At 45.3% G+C, this 26,321-nt stretch overlaps 9 protein-coding genes and 1 non-coding gene across 10 annotated transcripts; 7 read left to right on the plus strand and 3 right to left on the minus strand.

Moving 5' to 3' along the window:
* Window positions 1-115: 115 nt before the first annotated feature.
* Window positions 116-188, minus strand: ATC70_004260. The gene has a single exon. It is a non-coding gene; the product is annotated as a tRNA-Phe (tRNA).
* A 238-nt stretch (window positions 189-426) lies between these two features.
* msp1_1 (mitochondrial dynamin GTPase Msp1) lies at window positions 427-1,599 on the plus strand (the record flags this gene model as incomplete). The annotated part of the gene is made up of 1 exon (XM_064823567.1): window positions 427-1,599. The coding sequence occupies one exon, from the start codon at window positions 427-429 to the stop codon at window positions 1,597-1,599; it is 1,173 nt and encodes a 390-aa protein (XP_064688392.1).
* Window positions 1,600-2,389: 790 nt separating this feature from the next.
* Window positions 2,390-3,346, plus strand: ATC70_004262 (uncharacterized protein; the record flags this gene model as incomplete). The annotated part of the gene is made up of 1 exon (XM_064823568.1): window positions 2,390-3,346. The coding sequence occupies one exon, from the start codon at window positions 2,390-2,392 to the stop codon at window positions 3,344-3,346; it is 957 nt and encodes a 318-aa protein (XP_064688393.1).
* Window positions 3,347-3,771: 425 nt separating this feature from the next.
* ATC70_004263 (uncharacterized protein) lies at window positions 3,772-6,705 on the plus strand (the record flags this gene model as incomplete). The annotated part of the gene is made up of 1 exon (XM_064823569.1): window positions 3,772-6,705. One exon carries the CDS (start codon window positions 3,772-3,774, stop codon window positions 6,703-6,705), a length of 2,934 nt encoding a protein of 977 aa, XP_064688394.1.
* Window positions 6,706-7,659: 954 nt separating this feature from the next.
* Window positions 7,660-8,616, plus strand: ATC70_004264 (uncharacterized protein; the record flags this gene model as incomplete). The annotated part of the gene is made up of 1 exon (XM_064823570.1): window positions 7,660-8,616. One exon carries the CDS (start codon window positions 7,660-7,662, stop codon window positions 8,614-8,616), a length of 957 nt encoding a protein of 318 aa, XP_064688395.1.
* A 425-nt stretch (window positions 8,617-9,041) lies between these two features.
* On the plus strand, window positions 9,042-11,975 carry SMY2_2 (kinesin-like protein; the record flags this gene model as incomplete). Its single annotated transcript, XM_064823571.1, has 1 exon — window positions 9,042-11,975. The coding sequence occupies one exon, from the start codon at window positions 9,042-9,044 to the stop codon at window positions 11,973-11,975; it is 2,934 nt and encodes a 977-aa protein (XP_064688396.1).
* A 955-nt stretch (window positions 11,976-12,930) lies between these two features.
* Window positions 12,931-13,887, plus strand: ATC70_004266 (uncharacterized protein; the record flags this gene model as incomplete). The annotated part of the gene is made up of 1 exon (XM_064823572.1): window positions 12,931-13,887. One exon carries the CDS (start codon window positions 12,931-12,933, stop codon window positions 13,885-13,887), a length of 957 nt encoding a protein of 318 aa, XP_064688397.1.
* Window positions 13,888-14,312: 425 nt separating this feature from the next.
* Window positions 14,313-17,246, plus strand: ATC70_004267 (uncharacterized protein; the record flags this gene model as incomplete). The annotated part of the gene is made up of 1 exon (XM_064823573.1): window positions 14,313-17,246. The coding sequence occupies one exon, from the start codon at window positions 14,313-14,315 to the stop codon at window positions 17,244-17,246; it is 2,934 nt and encodes a 977-aa protein (XP_064688398.1).
* Window positions 17,247-18,500: 1,254 nt separating this feature from the next.
* Window positions 18,501-19,187, minus strand: ATC70_004268 (uncharacterized protein; the record flags this gene model as incomplete). The annotated part of the gene is made up of 1 exon (XM_064823574.1): window positions 18,501-19,187. One exon carries the CDS (start codon window positions 19,185-19,187, stop codon window positions 18,501-18,503), a length of 687 nt encoding a protein of 228 aa, XP_064688399.1.
* Window positions 19,188-20,307: 1,120 nt separating this feature from the next.
* On the minus strand, window positions 20,308-26,109 carry ATC70_004269 (uncharacterized protein; the record flags this gene model as incomplete). The annotated part of the gene is made up of 1 exon (XM_064823575.1): window positions 20,308-26,109. One exon carries the CDS (start codon window positions 26,107-26,109, stop codon window positions 20,308-20,310), a length of 5,802 nt encoding a protein of 1,933 aa, XP_064688400.1.
* Window positions 26,110-26,321: the final 212 nt, after the last annotated feature.

The raw sequence follows: 26,321 nt of genomic DNA on the forward strand, positions 1-26,321 counted from the left end.
AATAGATTCTAATCATTCCAAGCAGAAAAAGTAGTCGATGCAAGTAACCTAATGCTTAAAGAAGAGCAAAAAATTTTGTCTACATACACTACTAATCTAAATTTTTGCAAAAAATTGCGGCTAAAGTGGATCGAACACCTGACCTTTAGATCTTCAGTCTAACGCTCTCCCAGCTGAGCTATACCCGCACCTTTCTTTCCGCTAACCAATTTTTTTAATACATTGAAGCCCAGTAATATTGAAAAAATTGACCCAACTCTACAATTCCATACAATACATAGCAAGAACATCATTCCAGACGACACCAAAGTAAACCAGGCATTAAGCTGTGCGTCCTCTCTTTCTCCAGGTCAAAAACGGCCAAGTTCCTCAAGATCTCCACCTTTTTTCGCTGTAGATTTCACTCAACAGTTGAAAACAAAGAAAATGACATTCACTCCAACCTCTCATCAGCACCATCATCCACAAACATCAGTTGATATCATCAACATTTCTACTGATTTTGGACCAACAACTCCTCCATCTGCCTCTCCAGCGAGTGAACAGCAACTTTCAACCTTTATGATTGAGGTTCGAAATCGCTTAGCTCGTCTGGAAACCGCCCATGTCGAAATTGAGCGGTTAAAAACAGCCCTGGCAGAGTCTGAAGCTGCTCGTCACGCTCTCGAAGCCCAACTTGCAGCTGCTACTGGTACTACAACTAGCCTGGCTCCCAAACCATCATCATCCCACCCACCTCCTGCCACTACTACCACCACAACAGCACCAACATCAACTACATGCACCAATGCTACCTCTGCCACCTCTTCGTCTCCAGGAAATCAACCATCTTTTGCTGCCGTCGTTGCATCTAATACAGGTGCAAAGCGTAAGAAGAAGCCTGCTGCTCGTCCTCCTCCTCCATCTGCCACCAAGGCATCCGCTACTCTTGCTCGTCTTTTTGCTCCTCAAAGTGATATACCATCTGGTTATCAATTTGTGTACTATGCTACTCCTGTCCGCCGTCGTCTTTCTGAGCTGCGTCGCCTTGTTCAAGGCGTAGGATTGAATAACTCTCGTGTGCTGGATATTCAATATCCTGTACAGAATGTGATTTCTTTCCTTGTTCACAACGACTATGTTCTCACCCTCACCAAAGCCATGCATCTCCATGGTCGTGGCTCTTCTCCGTTGATTGACTTTGATCCATGTGATCCAGTCAATCTCAAAGATCCCAAATTTGCTTCTCTCTCTCCTGATCTGCGTGTCCAAAAGGCCATTGAGGTCGAAAACCTTCGCTGCCTTCGTTCGCTGTCTTTTGTCCGTCGCTCTGTCCGTGTTTCTGTTGCTCGTTCTTTTCTTTTGTATGATCGCATCAACCAAGCCCAATTTGATGCCATTTTGAAAGAAGAAATGCTTGCTCGTTCCTCCTCCTCTGCTGCTGCTAAACCACCATCCCGATCCTCTGATCAAGAGCGTTTAGCCAAGAAACAACGTTTGAGTTATCTTGGCTACCTCTTGCATCATGATGCTGAAACTGCCTCTCTTTTGGCTTATGCTGTCTCCCCCACTCTCTCTGCTACCAAGGATCTTGAAATGTCAGAGCCTTCTGATAACTGATTGACACCTTGCTGTTGAAATCGTTTTGCTCTCTCATTCCCACTCTCGTTGTTTCTGTTTCTGCTGCCTTTATGGTAGTGTCTGTATTTACTTTGTCCTCCTTCTCTGCTTCTTTCTCGTTTGGTCTTTGTCTCTCTGCTCATTTTGCTATATGCAAATGCCTCGTTTTCTCCTTTTTTTCTTGCTTTTTTTGTGCCACTGAGGTCTGTGGGTTTATTTTGTCTGTGCTGCTGTCTGAACATCGAGGTATCCTCAATTGCATGTCTCATACACCATAGCTTCTTATTCTCTACCCTTTTATCTCACTTGTTTTACTCCTTTTTCCTGCCTGTACTTCTTTTTTACCAGTTTAATTTTTAGTTTAGGACCTTTTTTCCCTTTTCTGGACACTTGCATGTTGTTCCTGCATGGAGATCAAACTATCAATTTAAGCTTTTTTGCTGTACGTCGCTTCTCAGGACTTGCAACTAATGATCCAAAGATCGCATGCATATAAGTCTATATTTTTTACTTTGCTAATTCATTGTAATCAATAAACAACCATAAATTTTCGCCTGAGCTATACCCGCATCTCTTCCCGTTTTTCGACACTTTTTGCCACCCTCTTTGGAAAAAGTATCCTGAAAACCACAAAAAACGTAATATCTCATCATCCAGTACTCCAATCCACTCGAGATTGTACCAGTATACTTGCATCCATCAACAGTTTATTGTGTTATAATTTCAGAATTGTCGTACACCTGTTTCATATTTTTTCAAATTGTTGGAATTTCAAAAAATATTCAACGCCATGGACACCAATCTACAAGCTCTGGATATGAGTCACTTTCCAGCGATACTGCAACAAATCCAGCAACAACTTACTTTGGTAACAGAGAAAGTTAACAAGCATGAGGACCTCCTTACACGTTTGGCTGCTTTGGAACAAGAAAACAAGGATCTGAAAAAAATTTTACAAGACAAGGACCTGGTTATTCAAAAATTACAACAAGGTCCAGTTACTAGTCACACCACTTCTCCTGGTTCGGGTCGACCCAAGGGGGGCGAAAGTTCCTCTATCCCAGTGTCTCCAAAGCCTCTCAAGGAAGCTCCTAACTTCGCCCAAATCGCTACTGCTGCTGCTCACAAGCCTGATCCTAAGAAAAAAGACAAAAAACGTCTTGCTGCTGGCCGTGCCTTTACCACTCCTGCTACCAAAGGTGTCCAGGGCTATCAGTATGTATATATTGGTAGATCCCGAAAGATCCAACGTTCTGAAGTGCGTAAGCATCTAGCTAATGCTAGTGTTGATCTGGGTCGTGTCTTGGATATCTGCTTTCCTGCCTCCCATATTATTGGTGTTCTGTTGCACGTTCAATACGTTGAGGAATTTACTGCTTTATTGACCAAGGCTAAGGGTGAACTGTTTCCTGCTTTTGATCCATTGGACCCCAGCAATATTGCTGATCCCAAGTACGCCAGCCTCTCTGATGATGATCGTCATGCTCTGATCCACCAATTTACTGAAGCTCGCTGCCTGCAAACTTTGTCCTTCCTCCGCCCACTTAATGTTAGTGGTGTCGGTAAGTACTTTATACAGAAAGGTTGGATCTGCGATAAAAGTCTCTCTGTTGCCGTTGCTCAGGCCGTTGAACGCTTTGCTAAGAAGGAGCCCAAAAAGGCTGATTTCCTGTTCCGTCGCAAGCTGAACTCTGATTCCCAGGACAAGGCTGGATCTGATAGTGATATGTCTGATGTGGATCAATAATGAGTTCCTTCTCTGCCCCATCTATACTGCCTAATAATGTTAATGTGCCTGTCTCCCCGGTTTTCGTCTCTCTTTCACTCTGGAATGCCAATGGTCTTCGCCAATCAACAGTCCATGATGTTCTCTCTCATGTACTGGATACTCAGGTTCTGCTGGTTACTGAAACTTGGCTTACATCTGGCTCTTTTCCAACAAACTGGTCTCAATTCCATCTCTATGGTTCAAAAGTACCTGGTGCTTTCAATCGTGGTTCTGGTGGTGTCACTGCCTTTGTCTCTCCTTCCTGTCCCTTCACTGTCTCCCAACTACCTTCTTATAATCCGCACACTCTGTCTCTAAAGGTTGGCACCCTTACGGTTCATTGTGTTTACTTTCCTCCACCCTTATCATCTGATAAGGTGCTCTCGGCCCTTAGTTCACTACCTATGACTAGGGATACTATCCTCTGTGGCGATTTCAATGCTCGGTTGGGTTCTCTCACTGGTGATGCTATCTCCAATGCTCGTGGTAATGCTCTCAAACCTTGGTTTGATGAACATTGCTTGTCTGTGCTCAATGCGTCTTTGGCTTTTGGCGTTACGACGTACTCTTCTTTTCGGCAGCAGCAAGAATTGAGTAGTGTCATTGATTTGTTTTTGACAAATATTGGTGATGTTGCTTTGGTGAATCCTCAACTGGTGGTTGAGTCTGATCTGTCTCTTGGTTCTGACCATCGATTGATGTCACTTACTTTCGGGTATGTGCCACCTCTCGATGACACTGTGGCTCCTGGTGATTCTGTTCTGGCTCCTCGGCGTCAATGGAAGCTCTCGAAATTGACGAAAGAGAAGCCTTTGGGCTTACTCCGTGAATCCTTTCGATCTTCTGTTGCTCCTCTGGTTGTTACTCTCTCTGGTTTGGTGTCTGCTCCTCCTGGTGTTCGTCCAGATATTGATGCACTCAACGATTCTTTGAATCAATGTTTGTATGAATCTCTGGATAGTTCTATTGGTGTAAAATCCGGTCGTCCTGGCCATTGGAAGAAGTACTGGACACAAGAAATTCAGGATGCTGCTACTGCACGCGATCGCTCATATAGTCAATGGAGGCATGCCTTTGGTATTGCCAAAATTGAAAAATGGTTCTTATACAAAGTTGCTCATCGCAAGTTTCGTTCCCTGGTACAAGCTGCAAAGCGAAGGTCCTGGCAACAATTTTGTACTGCCCTGGAGTGTGATTTCTCAAAAGCTACTGCTGCTATTAAGCGCATCAAGCGTAATAAAGAATCCTCTCCTACGTACAGCCACCCTGATGGTCCTGCTGCTTCTGTCTCTGCTATGGGTTCTCATCTCGCCTCGGTGTATGATGGCTCTCTGCTTGCCACTGCTACTCGTCCTGCTGCTCCTCCCACCTTTGACTCTGTTCTGCCTTTCTGTGTGCCTGTGGACATGTCACTGTTTGATGTTGATACTTTAGTATCTCATATTCGACGGCTCCCAACACATAAAGCTCCTGGTCCAGATCATATCAAGGCTGAGATGCTCAAGTCCTTGATCTCTGAGATTGCTCCTGTCTTGTCGTTGCTCTTCAAATTGTGCTATCAATGGTCGTATACTCCTGCTCTCTGGCGCCAAGCCCAAGTCTTTCCCATTTTCAAGAAAGGTGATGCTTCTGACCCCGCCAACTATAGGCCTATTTCTCTGACTTCTGTTGTGCGCAAACTGTTTGAGTTCTCTCTCATGCCTGAGCTGGATGCCCATTCTCCTGCCCTTGACATTGCCCAAGGTGGTTTCCGCCCTCAACGTAGTCCTCTGGATCAAGCCCTCTGCTTGCATGACTTGATGCATGATTACTTTGTTGCGCACCGTCGTCGTCCTGTTGTCGCTTTCTTGGATATCAAGTCAGCATATGACACAGTCGATCGTCGTGTTATCTGGTCTGCTTTGGCTGGTTCTAGTCTTCCTCGTGCTGTTCTGGGTCTGTTGATCAACATGTTTGATGATGTGTCTGTTTCTGTCTTGATAGCTAATCACAACTCGGTTGCTTTCTCTCCTGTTACTGGTGTTCTGCAAGGCTCAGTGCTCAGTCCCCACTTGTACTCGTTGTATATCAATTCTTTACCGAGTCTTTTGCGTTCTGGTGCTACTGGTGCTACTATGCTGCCTGTGCCTGGTGCTGATGCTCCTATTGCTATCAATAGTCTCCTGTTCGCTGATGATGTGGCTGTCTTTGGTTCAAAGTCTGAGGTTCAGCGTATGTTGGATCTTGCTGCTGGTCATTCTGTCTCTCTTGGATATAGGTGGAAGCCTTCCAAATGTGCTGTACTTGGTACTGCTGCTGCTCTTGCTGGTTCTCCTCTGGTACTTTACAATGAAGCTCTGCCTGTCGTTGACGAATTTACATACCTTGGTATGCCATTCCGATACAAAGGCCTGCATGCTCCTGGTATTCTGTCTCTGCGTTCTGCTGGTGCTGTCAAGACCATGGCTCTGTTAAACTCTGTTGGTGTCAACCGCAATGGTTTCTCTTTGCTGCTCTCCTCTCGCCTGTACAGGACATTTATTCGTCCTAAGCTTGAATATGGTCTGGCCATCTCCCATCTCTCTGCTCGTGATTTCACTGCTCTGGATACTCTGCAAAACCGACTTGTTGGCATGTTTGTGGGTAGTACTTGGGTCAATGTCGCCAAGCACATTACCTGTCTCCCCAGTATCAAACATCGCTACAATGTCCTGGCTATCCGTTTTGCTCTGCGTGCTGATACTCTGCCTGACGATTGTCTGCTGGTTCTGCTTCGTGCCCATTTGCACTATACAAGGTTGGATCGTTTTATATGTGAAAACCCTCTGTATCAGTCGCTGCCTGACCCTGTTCCTTCCTCTGCTGGCTTGCGCACTACCTTTGCTGCCTATTGGCAAGATCAGGTTGATCTCCAGCTCTCTGCTGCTGCTGTCACTGGTCGTCATACTTTGCTTCGTGCTTGTCGTCCTGATACCACAAGGCCTGATCCCATCCTCTATCTGCCTCTTGGTCGTATTGCCCGTAGTCGTTTGGTCCGTTGGCGCCTTGGTCGCTTCACAAACATGCGTGAGGAGTGCCCATGTATGTCACCTGCAGGTGTTCACATCTCTCGTGATCACTTTTTGTACTGCCGTGCTCTTGATCCTGACTTAATCGATGCCTTGCCGCCTGCTCCTCCTGGTGTGCACCGTATTGATCATGCTCTTAATTGCCTGCCAACCACTGCCTCTGCTGGTCCTCCTGCTTACTGGTCTGCTCTACTGAACCTACTGTATGCTATCGATTGCCTTGTGCATCCTCTGGCTGTCATTGCTCCGGATCCAGATCCAGCGTCTCTTTGGTACTCTCGTACTGGTTGATCTGACAGGGATGAACATGTTCCATTGTTGTTTTCTACGTGCGGCTCCTCGGTGGTAAGTCATTATCAAAGTTCCCATCCGTTGGTTGTCCCTCGAGATCCTCAATGTGAGCACCACTAGTCTCCATGTCCTGCACTCTTGTCACTGCATTTTTTGTCCTTTTGAAAGTGCTCTGGAGGATTTTTTTAGTTACTTGTTATATATTTGTTCTTGAAATTAGGCTATGCTCCCATCGAGTGCCCACTAAATTTCATATAAATAAAAACCAATCTTAAACTGAGCTATACCCGCATGGATGCTTGAATGGCTCACTTGGTTAGAGCTTCATGCGGAAGCAGTGAGTATGCCGAGAGGTCGTGGGTTCGAATCCCACCTTCGCATCCATATTTTCCGCCTTTCTAACCTGGCATGTTACTCGGTATTTGTGCTTGCACGTTTAGGTGTGCTGCGGTGCGTCTGGCCGGTTTCTACCTTGAGTCCTGTTCGTCTCCCCCGTCTTGCGGCGCGGCCATTGCTATTCCTCCCTCTGTTTCTCCTCCTCTCTGGTGGGTTTTGATGCCGTTTACTTTACTGGTCCCCTCCCTTTTAGCAGCTCCCCTCAACCTTTAATTTAAACATGCTTTTTCCCGCCGAATCACTGTTAGTCTTGCAACATATGATCATACCGATTCCGCAGTTGACTACATTTGTAAATAAATAAAAAACCAATATTAAACTGAGCTATACCCGCATCTCTTTCCGTTTTTCAACACTTTTTGCCACCGTTTTCGGAAAAAAGTTGTTCCAGACTAGAAAAAACGTATTTCCTCGATAACTACCAACTCCAACAACTCGAAATTACACAACTTTGCTTGCCTTTGGTAACAATTTATTGTGTTATAGTTTCAAATTTGTCGAACACCTCCTTGATATTTTTTTAAAAATTTTCAAATTTATAAAAAAATATTCTCCGTCATGGCCACCAATCTACAGGGTATGGATATGAATCAGCTTCAAATGATTCTTAATCAGCTCCAAGAACAACTTACCTCGGTTACTGCTCGCGTCAACGAACATGATGGTCTTCTTGCTCGTTTAGATACTCTGGAAAAAGAGAATTCAGAGTTGAAAAAACTTTTACAGGACAAGGACCTTGCAATTCAAAAATTGCAGGGTGCAGTCTCCGGTCACGTGGTCCCCTCTGGTTCGAGTCGGCCCACGGCGGTAGAGGGGTCAACCCTCAAAACTACTACTGGCTCTATGAATACTAAGGCTACTAAATCACCTAGCTATGCAAATGTCGCAAAGGCTGCTGCTACTCTTCCTGATCCTGCTACTGAAGCTAAGCAAGCTAAGAAGCGTCTTGCTATTGGTCGCGCCTTTACAACTGCTGCTCGTAAAGGACCTCAAGGTTACCAATATGTTTATATTGGTAGATCTAAGAAGATTGCACGCTCTGAAGTTCGCTCTCTCTTGCGCAAAGCCGGCGTTGATTTGGGTCGTGTGCTTGACATCTGTTTCCCAGCATCCGATGTTATTGGCATCCTGGTGCATGTGCAATATGTTCAGGATTTTACTGCACTTTTGGAGGCTTGTGAGGCTGAATTCTTCTTCGACTTTGACCCTTTGGACCCTGCTAACATAGCTGATCCTAAGTATGACTCTTTGACTCTGGATCAACGTACTGCTTTGATCATGGAATTTACTGCTGCTCGGTGTCTGCAAACCTTAGCTTTCCTACGTCCTCTGAATGTCAGTGGTGTTGGTAAGTACTTTGTTGAGCAAGGCTGGATTTGTGACGAAGACCTTTCTGTTTCTGTTGGTGATGCCATTCAACGCTTTGCAAAGAAGGAACCCAAGAGGGCTAACTTCTTGTTCCGTCGCAAGATTAATGCTGACTCTGCCAATGAAGATTCTGCTATGGAACAATAATGTGTTCCACCACTGAGTCCTCGATACTGTATACCCAAAATGATAACCCTGTCCACTCCTTATTTGTCTCTCTCTCTCTTTGGAATGCCAATGGTCTTCGTCAATCAGTGATTCACGATGTTCTCTCTCATGTCCTGGATACTCATGTCTTGCTGGTTACTGAAACCTGGCTAACTTCTGGCTCTTTTCCTACAGATTGGTCCCAATACCATCTTTACGGTTCGAAAGTACCTGGTGCCTTCAACCGTGGTTCTGGTGGTATTACTGCTTTTGTCTCTCCTTCCTGTCCTTACTCTGTCTATCAACTCCCATCCTATAATCCGCATACTTTGTCCCTTAAGGTTGGCTCCCTTACGGTCCATTGTGTATACTTACCTCCACCCTTATCATCTGATAAGGTGCTCTCGGCCCTTAGTTCATTACCTATGACTAGGGATACTATTCAATGTGGCGATTTCAATGCTCGGTTGGGTTCTCTCACTGGTGATGCTATCTCTAATGCTCGTGGTAATGCTCTCAAACCTTGGTTTGATGAACACTGCTTGTCTGTACTCAATGCGTCTTTGGCTTTTGGTGTTACGACGTACTCTTCTTTTCGGCAGCAACAAGAATTGAGTAGTATCATTGATTTGTTTTTGACAAATATTGGTGATGTTGCTTTGGTGAATCCTCAACTGGTGGTTGAGTCTGATCTGTCTCTTGGTTCTGACCATCGATTGATGTCACTTACTTTCGGGTATGTGCCACCTCTCGATGACACTGTGGCTCCTGGTGATTCTGTTCTGGCTCCTCGGCGTCAATGGAAGCTCTCGAAATTGACGAAAGAGAAGCCTTTGGGCTTACTCCGTGAATCCTTTCGATCTTCTGTTGCTCCTCTGGTTGGTACTCTTTCTGGTTTGGTGTCTGCTCCTCCTGGTGTTCGTCCAGATATTGATGCACTCAACGATTCTTTGAATCAATGTTTGTATGAATCTCTGGATAGTTCTATTGGTGTGAAATCTGGTCGTCCTGGCCATTGGAAGAAGTACTGGACGCAAGAAATTCAGGATGCTGCTACTGTACGTGATCACTCTTATAGTCAATGGAGGCATGCCTTTGGTATTGTCAAAGTTGAAAAATGGTCCTTATACAAAATTGCGCATCGCAAGTTTCGCTCCCTGGTGCAAGCTGCAAAGCGAAGGTCCTGGAAACAGTTCTGTGGTATTCTAGAAAAGGATTTCTCAAAAGCTACTGCTGCTATCAAGCGCATCAAGCGTAACAAAGAGTCTTCTGCTACCTACAGTCATCCCGACGGTCCTGCTGCTTCTGTCACTGCTATGGGTTCTCATCTCGCTTCGGTGTATGATGGCTCTCTGCTTGCCACTGCTACTCGTCCTGCTGCTCCCCCCACTTTTGACTCTGCTCTGCCTTTTTGTGTGCCTGTGGATTTGTCACTGTTCGATGTTGATACTCTTGTATCTCACATTCAGCGGCTCCCAACACATAAAGCTCCTGGTCCAGATCATATTAAAGCTGAGATGCTCAAGTCCTTGGTCTCTGAGATTGCTCCGGTGTTGTCTCTGTTGTTCACTCTGTGTTACCAATGGTCGTATACTCCTGCTCTCTGGCGTCATGCCCAAGTCTTCCCCATCTTCAAGAAAGGTGATGCTTCTGATCCCGCCAACTATAGGCCTATTTCTCTGACTTCTGTTGTGCGCAAACTGTTTGAGTTCTCTCTCATGCCTGAGCTGGATGCCCATTCTCCTGCCCTTGACATTGCCCAAGGTGGTTTCCGCCCTCAACGTAGTCCTCTGGATCAAGCCCTCTGCTTGCATGACTTGATGCATGATTACTTTGTTGCGCACCGTCGTCGTCCTGTTGTCGCTTTCTTGGATATCAAGTCAGCATATGACACAGTCGATCGTCGTGTTATCTGGTCTGCTTTGGCTGGTTCTAGTCTTCCTCGTGCTGTTCTGGGTCTGTTGATCAACATGTTTGATGATGTGTCTGTCTCTGTCTTGATTGCTAATCACAACTCGACTGCCTTCTCTCCTGTCACTGGTGTTCTGCAAGGCTCAGTGCTCAGTCCTCACTTGTACTCGTTGTATATCAACTCTTTACCAAGTCTTTTGCGTTCTGGTGCTACTGGTGCTACTATGCTGCCTGTGCCTGGTGCTGATGCTCCTATTGCTATCAATAGTCTCCTGTTCGCTGATGATGTGGCTGTCTTTGGTTCAAAGTCTGAGGTTCAGCGTATGTTGGATCTTGCTGCTGGTCATTCTGTCTCTCTTGGATATAGGTGGAAGCCTTCCAAATGCGCTGTGCTTGGTACTGCTGCTGCTCTTGCTGGTTCTCCTCTTGTACTATACAATGAAGCCCTGCCTGTCGTTGACGAATTTACATACCTTGGTATGCCATTCCGATACAAAGGCCTGCATGCTCCTGGTATTCTGTCTCTGCGTTCTGCTGGTGCTGTCAAGACCATGGCTCTGTTAAACTCTGTTGGTGTCAACCGCAATGGTTTCTCTTTGCTGCTCTCCTCTCGCTTGTACAGGACATTTATTCGTCCTAAGCTTGAATACGGTCTAGCCATCTCGCATCTCTCTGCTCGTGATTTTACTGCTCTGGATACTCTGCAAAACCGACTTGTTGGCATGTTTGTGGGTAGTACTTGGGTCAATGTCGCCAAGCACATTACCTGTCTTCCCAGTATCAAACATCGCTACAATGTCCTGGCTACCCGTTTTGCTCTGCGTGCTGATACTCTGCCTGACGATTGTCTGCTGGTTCTGCTTCGTGCCCATTTGCACTATACAAGGTTGGATCGTTTTATATGTGAAAACCCTCTGTATCAGTCGCTGCCTGACCCTGTTCCTTCTTCTGCTGGCTTGCGTACTACCTTTGCTGCTTATTGGCAAGATCAGGTTGATCTCCAACTCTCTGCTGCTACTGTCACTAGTCGTCATACTTTGCTTCGTGCTTGTCGTCCTGATACCACAAGGCCTGATCCCATACTCTATCTGCCTCTTGGTCGTATTGCCCGTAGTCGTTTGGTCCGCTGGCGTCTTGGCCGCTTTACTAACATGCGTGAGGAGTGTCCCTGTATGTCACCTGCAGGTGTCTACATCTCTCGTGATCACTTTATGTACTGTCGTGCTCTTGATCCTGCCTTGATCGATGCCTTGCCGCCTGCTCCACCTGGTGTGCACCGTATTGACCATGCTCTTAATTGCTTGCCCACTAATGCCTCTGCCGGTCCTCCTGATTTCTGGCCTGCTCTACTGAACCTCCTGTATGCTATCGATTGCCTTGTGCATCCTCTGGCTGTCATTGCTCCGGATCCAGATCCAGCGTCTCTTTGGTACTCCAGTACTGGTTGATCTGACAGGGATGAACATGTTCCATTGTTGTTTTCTACGTGCGGCTCCTCGGTGGTAAGTCATTATCAAAGTTCCCATCCGTTGGTTGTCCCTCGAGATCCTCAATGTGAGCACCACTAGTCTCCATGTCCTGTACTCTTGTCACTGCATTTTTTTCTCCTTTGAAAGTGCTCTGGAGGGGTTTTTTTAGTTACTTGCTCTATATTTGTTCTTGAAGTTAGGCTATGCTCACATCGAGTGCCCATTAAATTTCTTATAAATAAAAACAATCTTTAAACTGAGCTATACCCGCATGGATGCTTGAATGGCTCACTTGGTTAGAGCTTCATGCGGAAGCAGTGAGTATGCCGAGAGGTCGTGGGTTCGAATCCCACCTTCGCATCCATATTTTCCGCCTTTCTAACCTGGCATGTTACTCGGTATTTGTGCTTGCACGTTTAGGTGTGCTGCGGTGCGTCTGGCCGGTTTCTACCTTGAGTCCTGTTCGTCTCCCCCGTCTTGCGGCGCGGCCATTGCTATTCCTCCCTCTGTTTCTCCTCCTCTCTGGTGGGTTTTGATGCCGTTTACTTTACTGGTCCCCTCCCTTTTAGCAGCTCCCCTCAACCTTTAATTTAAACATGCTTTTTCCCGCCGAATCACTGTTAGTCTTGCAACATATGATCATACCGATTCCGCAGTTGACTACATTTGTAAATAAATAAAAAACCAATATTAAACTGAGCTATACCCGCATCTCTTTCCGTTTTTCAACACTTTTTGCCACCGTTTTCGGAAAAAAGTTGTTCCAGACTAGAAAAAACGTATTTCCTCGATAACTACCAACTCCAACAACTCGAAATTACACAACTTTGCTTGCCTTTGGTAACAATTTATTGTGTTATAGTTTCAAATTTGTCGAACACCTCCTTGATATTTTTTTAAAAATTTTCAAATTTATAAAAAAATATTCTCCGTCATGGCCACCAATCTACAGGGTATGGATATGAATCAGCTTCAAATGATTCTTAATCAGCTCCAAGAACAACTTACCTCGGTTACTGCTCGCGTCAACGAACATGATGGTCTTCTTGCTCGTTTAGATACTCTGGAAAAAGAGAATTCAGAGTTGAAAAAACTTTTACAGGACAAGGACCTTGCAATTCAAAAATTGCAGGGTGCAGTCTCCGGTCACGTGGTCCCCTCTGGTTCGAGTCGGCCCACGGCGGTAGAGGGGTCAACCCTCAAAACTACTACTGGCTCTATGAATACTAAGGCTACTAAATCACCTAGCTATGCAAATGTCGCAAAGGCTGCTGCTACTCTTCCTGATCCTGCTACTGAAGCTAAGCAAGCTAAGAAGCGTCTTGCTATTGGTCGCGCCTTTACAACTGCTGCTCGTAAAGGACCTCAAGGTTACCAATATGTTTATATTGGTAGATCTAAGAAGATTGCACGCTCTGAAGTTCGCTCTCTCTTGCGCAAAGCCGGCGTTGATTTGGGTCGTGTGCTTGACATCTGTTTCCCAGCATCCGATGTTATTGGCATCCTGGTGCATGTGCAATATGTTCAGGATTTTACTGCACTTTTGGAGGCTTGTGAGGCTGAATTCTTCTTCGACTTTGACCCTTTGGACCCTGCTAACATAGCTGATCCTAAGTATGACTCTTTGACTCTGGATCAACGTACTGCTTTGATCATGGAATTTACTGCTGCTCGGTGTCTGCAAACCTTAGCTTTCCTACGTCCTCTGAATGTCAGTGGTGTTGGTAAGTACTTTGTTGAGCAAGGCTGGATTTGTGACGAAGACCTTTCTGTTTCTGTTGGTGATGCCATTCAACGCTTTGCAAAGAAGGAACCCAAGAGGGCTAACTTCTTGTTCCGTCGCAAGATTAATGCTGACTCTGCCAATGAAGATTCTGCTATGGAACAATAATGTGTTCCACCACTGAGTCCTCGATACTGTATACCCAAAATGATAACCCTGTCCACTCCTTATTTGTCTCTCTCTCTCTTTGGAATGCCAATGGTCTTCGTCAATCAGTGATTCACGATGTTCTCTCTCATGTCCTGGATACTCATGTCTTGCTGGTTACTGAAACCTGGCTAACTTCTGGCTCTTTTCCTACAGATTGGTCCCAATACCATCTTTACGGTTCGAAAGTACCTGGTGCCTTCAACCGTGGTTCTGGTGGTATTACTGCTTTTGTCTCTCCTTCCTGTCCTTACTCTGTCTATCAACTCCCATCCTATAATCCGCATACTTTGTCCCTTAAGGTTGGCTCCCTTACGGTCCATTGTGTATACTTACCTCCACCCTTATCATCTGATAAGGTGCTCTCGGCCCTTAGTTCATTACCTATGACTAGGGATACTATTCAATGTGGCGATTTCAATGCTCGGTTGGGTTCTCTCACTGGTGATGCTATCTCTAATGCTCGTGGTAATGCTCTCAAACCTTGGTTTGATGAACACTGCTTGTCTGTACTCAATGCGTCTTTGGCTTTTGGTGTTACGACGTACTCTTCTTTTCGGCAGCAACAAGAATTGAGTAGTATCATTGATTTGTTTTTGACAAATATTGGTGATGTTGCTTTGGTGAATCCTCAACTGGTGGTTGAGTCTGATCTGTCTCTTGGTTCTGACCATCGATTGATGTCACTTACTTTCGGGTATGTGCCACCTCTCGATGACACTGTGGCTCCTGGTGATTCTGTTCTGGCTCCTCGGCGTCAATGGAAGCTCTCGAAATTGACGAAAGAGAAGCCTTTGGGCTTACTCCGTGAATCCTTTCGATCTTCTGTTGCTCCTCTGGTTGGTACTCTTTCTGGTTTGGTGTCTGCTCCTCCTGGTGTTCGTCCAGATATTGATGCACTCAACGATTCTTTGAATCAATGTTTGTATGAATCTCTGGATAGTTCTATTGGTGTGAAATCTGGTCGTCCTGGCCATTGGAAGAAGTACTGGACGCAAGAAATTCAGGATGCTGCTACTGTACGTGATCACTCTTATAGTCAATGGAGGCATGCCTTTGGTATTGTCAAAGTTGAAAAATGGTCCTTATACAAAATTGCGCATCGCAAGTTTCGCTCCCTGGTGCAAGCTGCAAAGCGAAGGTCCTGGAAACAGTTCTGTGGTATTCTAGAAAAGGATTTCTCAAAAGCTACTGCTGCTATCAAGCGCATCAAGCGTAACAAAGAGTCTTCTGCTACCTACAGTCATCCCGACGGTCCTGCTGCTTCTGTCACTGCTATGGGTTCTCATCTCGCTTCGGTGTATGATGGCTCTCTGCTTGCCACTGCTACTCGTCCTGCTGCTCCCCCCACTTTTGACTCTGCTCTGCCTTTTTGTGTGCCTGTGGATTTGTCACTGTTCGATGTTGATACTCTTGTATCTCACATTCAGCGGCTCCCAACACATAAAGCTCCTGGTCCAGATCATATTAAAGCTGAGATGCTCAAGTCCTTGGTCTCTGAGATTGCTCCGGTGTTGTCTCTGTTGTTCACTCTGTGTTACCAATGGTCGTATACTCCTGCTCTCTGGCGTCATGCCCAAGTCTTCCCCATCTTCAAGAAAGGTGATGCTTCTGATCCCGCCAACTATAGGCCTATTTCTCTGACTTCTGTTGTGCGCAAACTGTTTGAGTTCTCTCTCATGCCTGAGCTGGATGCCCATTCTCCTGCCCTTGACATTGCCCAAGGTGGTTTCCGCCCTCAACGTAGTCCTCTGGATCAAGCCCTCTGCTTGCATGACTTGATGCATGATTACTTTGTTGCGCACCGTCGTCGTCCTGTTGTCGCTTTCTTGGATATCAAGTCAGCATATGACACAGTCGATTGTCGTGTTATCTGGTCTGCTTTGGCTGGTTCTAGTCTTCCTCGTGCTGTTCTGGGTCTGTTGATCAACATGTTTGATGATGTGTCTGTCTCTGTCTTGATTGCTAATCACAACTCGACTGCCTTCTCTCCTGTCACTGGTGTTCTGCAAGGCTCAGTGCTCAGTCCTCACTTGTACTCGTTGTATATCAACTCTTTACCAAGTCTTTTGCGTTCTGGTGCTACTGGTGCTACTATGCTGCCTGTGCCTGGTGCTGATGCTCCTATTGCTATCAATAGTCTCCTGTTCGCTGATGATGTGGCTGTCTTTGGTTCAAAGTCTGAGGTTCAGCGTATGTTGGATCTTGCTGCTGGTCATTCTGTCTCTCTTGGATATAGGTGGAAGCCTTCCAAATGCGCTGTGCTTGGTACTGCTGCTGCTCTTGCTGGTTCTCCTCTTGTACTATACAATGAAGCCCTGCCTGTCGTTGACGAATTTACATACCTTGGTATGCCATTCCGATACAAAGGCCTGCATGCTCCTGGTATTCTGTCTCTGCGTTCTGCTGGTGCTGTCAAGACCATGGCTCTGTTAAACTCTGTTGGTGTCAACCGCAATGGTTTCTCTTTGCTGCTCTCCTCTCGCTTGTACAGGACATTTATTCGTCCTAAGCTTGAATACGGTCTAGCCATCTCGCATCTCTCTGCTCGTGATTTTACTGCTCTGGATACTCTGCAAAACCGACTTGTTGGCATGTTTGTGGGTAGTACTTGGGTCAATGTCGCCAAGCACATTACCTGTCTTCCCAGTATCAAACATCGCTACAATGTCCTGGCTACCCGTTTTGCTCTGCGTGCTGATACTCTGCCTGACGATTGTCTGCTGGTTCTGCTTCGTGCCCATTTGCACTATACAAGGTTGGATCGTTTTATATGTGAAAACCCTCTGTATCAGTCGCTGCCTGACCCTGTTCCTTCTTCTGCTGGCTTGCGTACTACCTTTGCTGCTTATTGGCAAGATCAGGTTGATCTCCAACTCTCTGCTGCTACTGTCACTAGTCGTCATACTTTGCTTCGTGCTTGTCGTCCTGATACCACAAGGCCTGATCCCATACTCTATCTGCCTCTTGGTCGTATTGCCCGTAGTCGTTTGGTCCGCTGGCGTCTTGGCCGCTTTACTAACATGCGTGAGGAGTGTCCCTGTATGTCACCTGCAGGTGTCTACATCTCTCGTGATCACTTTATGTACTGTCGTGCTCTTGATCCTGCCTTGATCGATGCCTTGCCGCCTGCTCCACCTGGTGTGCACCGTATTGACCATGCTCTTAATTGCTTGCCCACTAATGCCTCTGCCGGTCCTCCTGATTTCTGGCCTGCTCTACTGAACCTCCTGTATGCTATCGATTGCCTTGTGCATCCTCTGGCTGTCATTGCTCCGGATCCAGATCCAGCGTCTCTTTGGTACTCCAGTACTGGTTGATCTGACAGGGATGAACATGTTCCATTGTTGTTTTCTACGTGCGGCTCCTCGGTGGTAAGTCATTATCAAAGTTCCCATCCGTTGGTTGTCCCTCGAGATCCTCAATGTGAGCACCACTAGTCTCCATGTCCTGTACTCTTGTCACTGCATTTTTTTCTCCTTTGAAAGTGCTCTGGAGGGGTTTTTTTAGTTACTTGCTCTATATTTGTTCTTGAAGTTAGGCTATGCTCACATCGAGTGCCCATTAAATTTCTTATAAATAAAAACAATCTTTAAACTGAGCTATACCCGCATGGATGCTTGAATGGCTCACTTGGTTAGAGCTTCATGCGGAAGCAGTGAGTATGCCGAGAGGTCGTGGGTTCGAATCCCACCTTCGCATCCATATTTTCCGCCTTTCTAACCTGGCATGTTACTCGGTATTTGTGCTTGCACGTTTAGGTGTGCTGCGGTGCGTCTGGCCGGTTTCTACCTTGAGTCCTGTTCGTCTCCCCCGTCTTGCGGCGTGGCCATTGCCATTCTTCCTTCTGTTTCTCCTCTTCTCTGGTGGGTTTTGATGCCGTTTTCATTACTGGTCCCCTCCCGTTAGCAGCTTCCCTCAACCTTTAATTTAAACATGCTTTTTCCCGCCGAATCACTGTTAGTCTTGCAACATATGATCATACCGATTCCGCAGTTGACTACAATTGTAAATAAATAAAATCCAATATTAAACTGAGCTATACCCGCAGATGCTTGAATGATACTCTGCGGTGCTGGTTTTGTGAAATGTGTAGCAAAATGTGTGGAAGATCTTGCAGTAATAGTTGATCCCGAGACAAAACCAAGTAATTAAAGCTGTTTAAGTTGCTGATGTGTTGCAATAACCTTGATGTAGACAGTATCTCAGCGATTAAATGTATATATAAAGTTATGTACCCAAAAGATTTAAACGTAAGAAAGTTCGATTTATTTCAAATGTGTTGTATAGATTCAAGTATATATGTCAAAATAAAAAAATGTAAGAATAATCGATTTGAACACCAGTTCAGGAACAGCACTCTAATAGGCTCAGAGTTCAGATACCGCTTCTTGAAATCAGCACCACCACAAAATCCTTTTACCATCGTAACATGAATTGTCAGATGCTAATACGTAGAGGTAGTATATGCAATCTGAGATCTGATCGAGATATAAATGGAAGTAGTTATTGAGAGTGTGCAGGAAGATGTTATAGCCTTTTAGTTGAATGGATAAAAAGGTGCTTTATTAATATTAGATTTGAACGTTGATTTTATCCAATATAGTTTGTGTAATGTTGTGAGCTATCCAGGTTAATCGCTGTTTAATGATCCTGGTAGCTGGCGCTCTAGCTTTAAATCTGCGCTTCTTATTCTTGTTTGTGTTTAGTCTGTCAATGATATCCTGCAGATCTAAATCACTGTCAGAATATCCTTCAACCCTGACATCACCCCCCTTTGAGACAAATGTTCGACCCTGAACATCACTTAAACTTGATGAACCAGTGGCAGTGTTTGGCATGTGAGAAGAGAGATCGACGATTTTTGCAGGTTGCGTGGTCTCGTTTTGCGTATGGATCTTTGGAATGGCAAAAGTTTTGAAGACAAAAGTACTTTTTGGTGGCCCAGGACAAGAAGTAAGTACAATGGAAGTTTGGTTTGTAGCAGCAGGAGGGAAAAAATTCACAGTAGTAGTGGAATCAGGTTCTGGAGTAGCTTGAATAACGGAAGGTGGGCTGGCAGGAGAAACAACATGAGGTTCATTTCGAAGACCTGGCACCATTTCTGTGTTTTCTGGCTCTGATACACGTTCATCCAGTTCAAGATCTGTATCAACACTGACTGTTTCATTGATTGCGGCATTACCATTACTTATATTCGATACTGTAGACTGAGATGACAAATAAGACGATTCTGTAGAAGGAGATGGTGATGGAGACATGGTATGTAGTGGGGATAGTTGTGGAATTTGAGGCTTTATAGACTATAATTCACGGAAAAAAAGAATAAAAAAAACAGTAAAGTCAACTTGATAAAGGTATGTTTTATTATCAAACTGACAGGTGTAAAGTAAACTGAAGTCTCTCTACTGGCCAGGTAGATAATCCTTCTTATTATATACTATAACAATGAATAAAAGTTCTATTAATTAGATTGACAAATAAGTCAACTCAGATCAACTAATGTCTAATCATGCTAAAAGACAACTCCAGCAAGCTAATCATGATTTAGCTCTGTCTGGATGAATAATTAGACTCTCATCCAAAGTACCCTGATCTATCCTATCTATAAGGATAATTAATATCGATCTAGTTGATGAATTCGTAATAATAAGTCGATGATAATAATCAGTTGTCAACTGTATCTAAAACGAAAGCAAAGAGCTTCTTTATTACAGGGCATCTAGCTTGCTTAAATATGGTAGATCCCTGGTCAATGACTACTACGTTGAGATGGTATATAAATAGCAGGCCACTGGGACCTTATGGATTGTTGGTATAGCTTGTTGAGAGGCCACCTAAGTCGATATGTTTCATGTAGTGTAGGTGGATCTCGATATCTTGACATTGGGGAGATTGAATGTATTGTAGTTCCTGAGGCACCTGTGCACACACAATTGACTGGACTTGTAAACATAGATGTGATGTGATACGATAAACATCATCTATGCTGCTACACTGTAAAAGGTGGCTTGAGGAGAAAGTGAATGTAGCCTAAGATGCATGCTTGTATGCAACATTACCCCCACCCAGCTTTCGACCAGCCACAAACTAGGATATCATACGAGCCGAATGCAATAATCGAGGATACAACACAGAACGAAGAGACAGAACCAAGAAACAAGAAGGCGATACAAACAGGTAGACAGGCAAAGCGATGGAAACCAATATGAAGTAAAAAAAAACCGAGATGGTGCCAAAAAAAAACAACATACATGGGGTATACGAGGAGAGGTTATCAGAAGATGATAGCAGCAAAGGGAATAGCAGATCGAAGAAAAACCTTGTAAAAAAAACCATATTCAGGCCAAAAAAAACAAATCAAGGACAAAAAGATCACGGCTATTGCTGAATGTTGTGGTTACGAGAGTTTGGACTCGACGGATAATGCAATGTGACGTACGGTCCTGCATGCTTACGACGACTATAAATCTTGCGCTTATTGACAGTGTTGGGAAGGAGTCGATTGGGATTCTTGTGATCCGGTGCAATGCGATCCCAGTAGTCGCGAATAGGTCGTTTGGAATCAAAATCGCTTTCATATTGCCAGGTATTGTCCTTCGAGGACGGATAACCTACCCAATTGACAAGAAACTTCATTCGACCAGTCTTTCTTTCAACGCGATGATTGATGATGGCTTGCACTTCATAGTGGCGAGGAAGTAAGCCTTTTGTAACATGATTGTCCGAGAAATCGACAACGCGAATGTGCTGGGTAGGCACATCACGGGGCAGCAATTCACCAGTAATGTCGGCTAAAGTATAACTACCATTGCGAGTATAGTTCTTGATGAAATATGGACCGAGCCATCTGGGGTGAAGTTTAGTTGATCTGACAGGGTCGAAGAGCATGACCTTTGAATTGATGGGATACTTCTCTTCAATGATCTTGTGATGCTTTTCGAAGCGCTCATGGTCGCGCAATTGTGTTTCTTTGATACGCTTACGGATGGCAGGGATTACCACATCCTTAATGTTCTGTAAGCGGGCATCAATGACTTCCTTGGTAGGATCCTCGGGTGTCTGGTCAGCATTAGGCAATTGAGTGTAATCCTGGAAGAGATTTGGGGCACGCCCAAACATGATAGCAAACGGCTGCGATTGATGCAATCTAGCGTATTGAATGTTCATGGCATACTGAATGACATCGAGATACTCATCCCATGCCTCAGGTTCTGCAGCATCGTGTGTCAATGATTTAATGATAGATCGTTTTGAAATGCCCACATACGCTTCGACAACACCATTAGCTTGTGCAGCGTACGGCAACGAGGTCAAGCGATCCATGCCACTAATCTGACTGAACTCTCTCATAAATGCTCCAACAAATTCAGAGCCATTGTCACTAGTGAGTCGCTTGGGAAATCCAAATAGACAACATACACTAAGCAATGCTCTTGCAACAGTGATTGGACTCTTATCAGGAAGAGCTCGTAGAATGGTGAATCGACTGAAATAATCGACAATGACTAGCAGGAAGTTATTGCCCGAGGTGGAAGTCGTAGCGAAATCACCTAAATCGATAGCTATATGATCGAACACATTGTCTGGCAACACGCTACGAGGAGGATGATATCCCACTTGGTAGATACCATGCGATTGACAAGCATGACAATCCTTGGTTACTGTGGCGATGTCATTGCGCATGTTGGTCCAATGTACCTTGTAATCATTGTGCAAAATCTTTTCCATTGAATTGATGCCCACATGACCGAGTAAATGCACTCGCATAACAAGCTCTAGACGATCCTTCTTCGGAGGAGTCATGTAATCAGCATATTTCATAGCACGTGAAATAAGAGCATTACAATCTGACTGTCCACCAGATGAACCATTGTATGAACTTTTGGCATCAGCAGTCTGTTGATTCTTTAAATCTTGAGCGCTGACAGATGGCATGTTGTAGGTGCTCGCATCAGAAATATCAACATTGCTATCATTCAATTCCTTGGAATAATAGTGTGGATCCAATTCGGTTGGCATCCCAAAGGAAAGCTGCTGCAACTGCTTTTGATTGTTGAACTGCTTCTTGCGTTTGAACTGCGTACGATTGGAGTGATTGGGCTTAGCAAGAGAAAATTGAGTGACTTGGGACTCTTTGGCGTTGGTGAAGCCATGTTTGTTCTTTCGCGTAGGTTTACGCTTTTTTTCAGGTAGCATAATACTTTGATTGTTATAACGATTACCCCCACCCAGGTTATTGCCACCCTCGTCATCGTCAGAGGTGAATAACCGACTGAGTGCATCAGGTAACAGGTTACGCGTACCAGGGATATGAACCAGCTCATACTTGTAATCAAAGAACAGTTTTTCATACCACGTCAACAGCATCATGTTGGGCGTACTTTGCGTTTGAAGCCAGATTAAAGAGCGATGATCTGTGTGCAAGACAAACTCAATACCGAAAAGCCATTTGTGGTATTTGGTAAGCATGTAGACAATGGCAAGCAACTCACGTTTGGTGGTAGAATAGGCCATTTCAGAAGGGGAAAGCTTACGACTCGCCATGACAACGTAATGAACCACGCCATCCTTGATGTAGTAGATGATACCACCGATAGCAGTAGCTGAGGCATCAGTAGCGACGTGCAGCTTGTAACGAAAATCAACTGGGCTGAGAGCGACTGGAGATGACAGAGCATCCTGCAACGATTTGAATGCCTTGGTGTGCGCATCAGTCCACAAACCAGAAAGGGATTTACAATTGCGCAATGCATCGAGAGGTGCTGCCAGTTCGCTGTATCCAGGGATGACATTTCGAAAGTAATTGCAAAACCCCAAGTACTTCATCAGCTGCTTACCAGTGGTAGGTATAGGCCACAGATGAAAATTGGTCAATTTGCGAGCGTCAGGCACAAGGCGGTTCTGAATGATGCTCCAACCCAGCACATGAGTACTGCGCTGAGCAAACACAAACTTGTCCTGGTTAATTTGGAGATTAGCCTTGGTCAGACGACGGATCACCTCAGCGACTAACGCAACGTGCTCATCCAGAGAGTCAGTGTACGTAAGGCACCCTAAATCGTCGATATAAAGTGACACCTGATCAAGCATGTCGGTAAACAAATTGGATATCAAGCGCATAGCTAAATTGCCCATGAAATTTACTCCAAAGCACACCTTCCTGTGGACCCATTGCGTTTGCGTGAATGGATCGGTAAAGGTTAACTTGTGGCGATGACGTGGATCGACCAAGAAACTCGTGAAGAAACTTTTGATGTCGATGGAACTTGTCATGACAGCGCGGCTGTGACGAGCATGGATCTCATCAATGCGAGGCATAATGTACTTGTCAGTGGAGACCAAGATTTGGTTGAGTAGGCGAACGTCAGCAACAATACGTGGCTTGTCAAACGAATATTCACCATTAGAATTCTTTTTGGCAACGACGAGCAAAGGAGAATTCCAGCCATTATGACTTGGACTGCGCTCAATGACACCATCTCGTTCCCACTCCATCAACTGCTTAGACACAGCTTCCTTATAGACAACTGGAATAGGATAGGGAGCACGATAGGCAACCTTACCAGGGATTGTCTCGAGTTGGACAATCGCACCAGGCAAGTTACAATGAGTAGTGGCAAGATCAATGGCAGCATTTTCTACCAATAACTGTTCAATAGGTTTGAAAGCCTTTGCACGCTCAGCAGGTGATCCGTATGGATCGTTATTAGGCTCGATGTCAGGATCAATGGGGTCGGGAAGTCTGGGTCCAAGCTCTTCAAACCATGTTGAAGCAAGGCCAGTGATTCCAATCTGTAGATCAGGCATGATATCCAACCCAAGCAACATGGGGCAATCATCCGAATCAGTAAAGAAATCAAATATCTCAAATGTGTGAATAAAACTGCGTTTATTATACGAGATTTTAAGTGAGCAAGTGCCAATACGAGGTTTAACACTGTCTGTATGGCCTAACTGGACCTGACCATGAACAGAGCGGTTGATTTGAACACCAAGCTGGTTGGCGAAACGAGGGGAACAAATTGAAAATGTACATCCCGTATCTAAAACACCATATACCTTGTGCGATTCTACGACAAGCGGAATAAGAAGTGAATTAGACTTATTGACAGGCAAGATGGAACGTTGATTATCCTTACATTTGTGTGCATGAACTGCAGTATGTAGATCAATGTCCATAGGCTCAACAGACGAGTGGCAATCACTTTGATCGTGACGACTCTGTTTAGCAACAGCAGCGGGCACCAACAACGAGGAACCAGATTCACTCGAGTTGTTGTTACTTTGCTGATCTTCCTGAACAACAACAGAATTACCAGTAGTAGGTTGGGCCTGAGGAGACGAAATAGACGATGACAACAATGCGGCACTGCGGCCACCATTGGTCTCGACAGCAAGACGAGATTGAGAACGCGGAGGGTTCTTTTTGATCACTTGCAAAAGCTCAACACAGTCGTCAGTGCTATGGGTCTTGCTATTTGGATGGTATCTGCAGAACTTGGCTCCACCAGCCTCAGACAACGAGCCCACAGTAGGATCAACAGCAGGAGCAGTTGCAATAGCAGTGCTACCAGCGGTGGTAGCAGACGACACCACGCCCTCTTGAAGGCGCAGCATACCAAAACGATGTAAAGTACTAGTAGGAGCATCACCAGTACGCACAGCCGTGTTGCACTCATGGGGACCAGCAGAGTAATTGTGGGCACCACAAGTACGGCATCGATCTGATGCCTTGGCATCCGCAAGCGACATCATGTAACGACGACCCGATGCTTGGTTGCTGGTTGGCATTGAGTTGGCACCACCTTTGTTTTTCAACTCTTCCAAGAAGAGCTTACATTCCGAGGTGTCATGGTTGTGAGGCTTTCCATGGTGGAAAGTGCACGACTTGGTAGCCTTGAAGTGAGGCTTGCCCACGCGGCCAGAAGAGACACCAGCACGAGACACAGCGGCAGGACCATCAGCAGATGAGGATGATGCCTTCATGGTATGTGAGCGGCGGGGGGACGCAACTGGAGCCCATTGTGATGCAGCAGATCCAGCAGCAGTGCGAGCAAAAGCGGGTGCTGAGATGGCAGCAATCTCATTTGCGGTCATAGTTGATAGTGATTCACGAGCGATACTGACGATAATGTCAACATCGTAACTATCAATGATGCCCTTGGATTGACGGATGGTGTTGATCTTATCCTTGACTACCCAAGGAATGGCATCCAGGAACAACTTAGCCAACAAGTAATCGGATGGGGCTTGATCCAGGGATCGACGACGCAAGTCAGTAAAACGATCAAGAAAGGCCTTCACGTTTTCACCGGGCAAAAGTTGAATGCTCAACAAATCAGACGCACAACGTTGACGTTCTTCCAATACGCTAATGCCATAACGAGCCTTGATAGCCGACTTGAAATCATTCCACGATGCAGGAGCAGTGCAAGCAGAAGTGAACGAGCCGTACCAAGTACGTTGTTCTGGAGACAGCATAGGTGGTACTAAGCGAGCATATTCCTTGTCGAAATCCATCTTGTAAGCGAACATGACATCCTCAAACTTCAACAGACAAGCGTCGACTGTAGGAAATATAGGGCTTTTGGGGTCGAATTCATCCATACCAACCCACTGAAATGCAGGTAAGTTGTTGGGAAAGAAAACCGGTACAGAGGCGCTCTTGTTGGATTTGACTCCATCGACTGAGGATGAGCCAAACGAAGCAGCAGCCGAAGAAACGAGGTTATCATTTGCAGTAGCTTTGGATGCAAGCAAACAATCTCGAATCTGTATGATACTTTGAATGGACGTATTCAACTGGATCAACCGAGCTAGGGCCTGGGCTCTGGCCTCCTCACTTTGCTCGAGGAGCAAGGTCGTAGAGAGAAGCTGAACTTCGGCGAGCTGATTGTCAACAATTAGCTTCAACTGATCAGTGCGACCTTGAAGGTCCACATCACTAGAAGATGAACTAGCAGAGGAAGGGGGATCGAGGTCCATCGCATCACTAGCAGTAGTAGTGGGAGCTTCGCCAGCTTGACCACCCAATTTCTGAGACGTTTCAGCGAGAAAAAACTGAGAAGGGCCAGTAATATCTACAGCCTTGGTGGCACTGGCGTCTGAAGGACGCAGCTCAGTGTTTCCAGCAGGCTTAGATTCGGAACTGGGGGGTGTGGTGGTACTTTGAGCAGACATCAGAGTATACAAAATTGAGAGGTAGTAGTAGTAAGAGTAGTAGTAATGATACAATCAAGGTTTTGATTAAAAAAAATGATGAATTCGTAATAATAAGTCGATGATAATAATCAGTTGTCAACTGTATCTAAAACGAAAGCAAAGAGCTTCTTTATTACAGGGCATCTAGCTTGCTTAAATATGGTAGATCCCTGGTCAATGACTACTACGTT

The sequence above is a fragment of the Mucor velutinosus genome (assembly GCF_035048745.1).
Source record: "Mucor velutinosus strain NIH1002 chromosome Unknown tig00001540, whole genome shotgun sequence".
In the NCBI taxonomy this organism is placed as follows: Eukaryota; Fungi; Mucoromycota; class Mucoromycetes; order Mucorales; family Mucoraceae; genus Mucor; species Mucor velutinosus.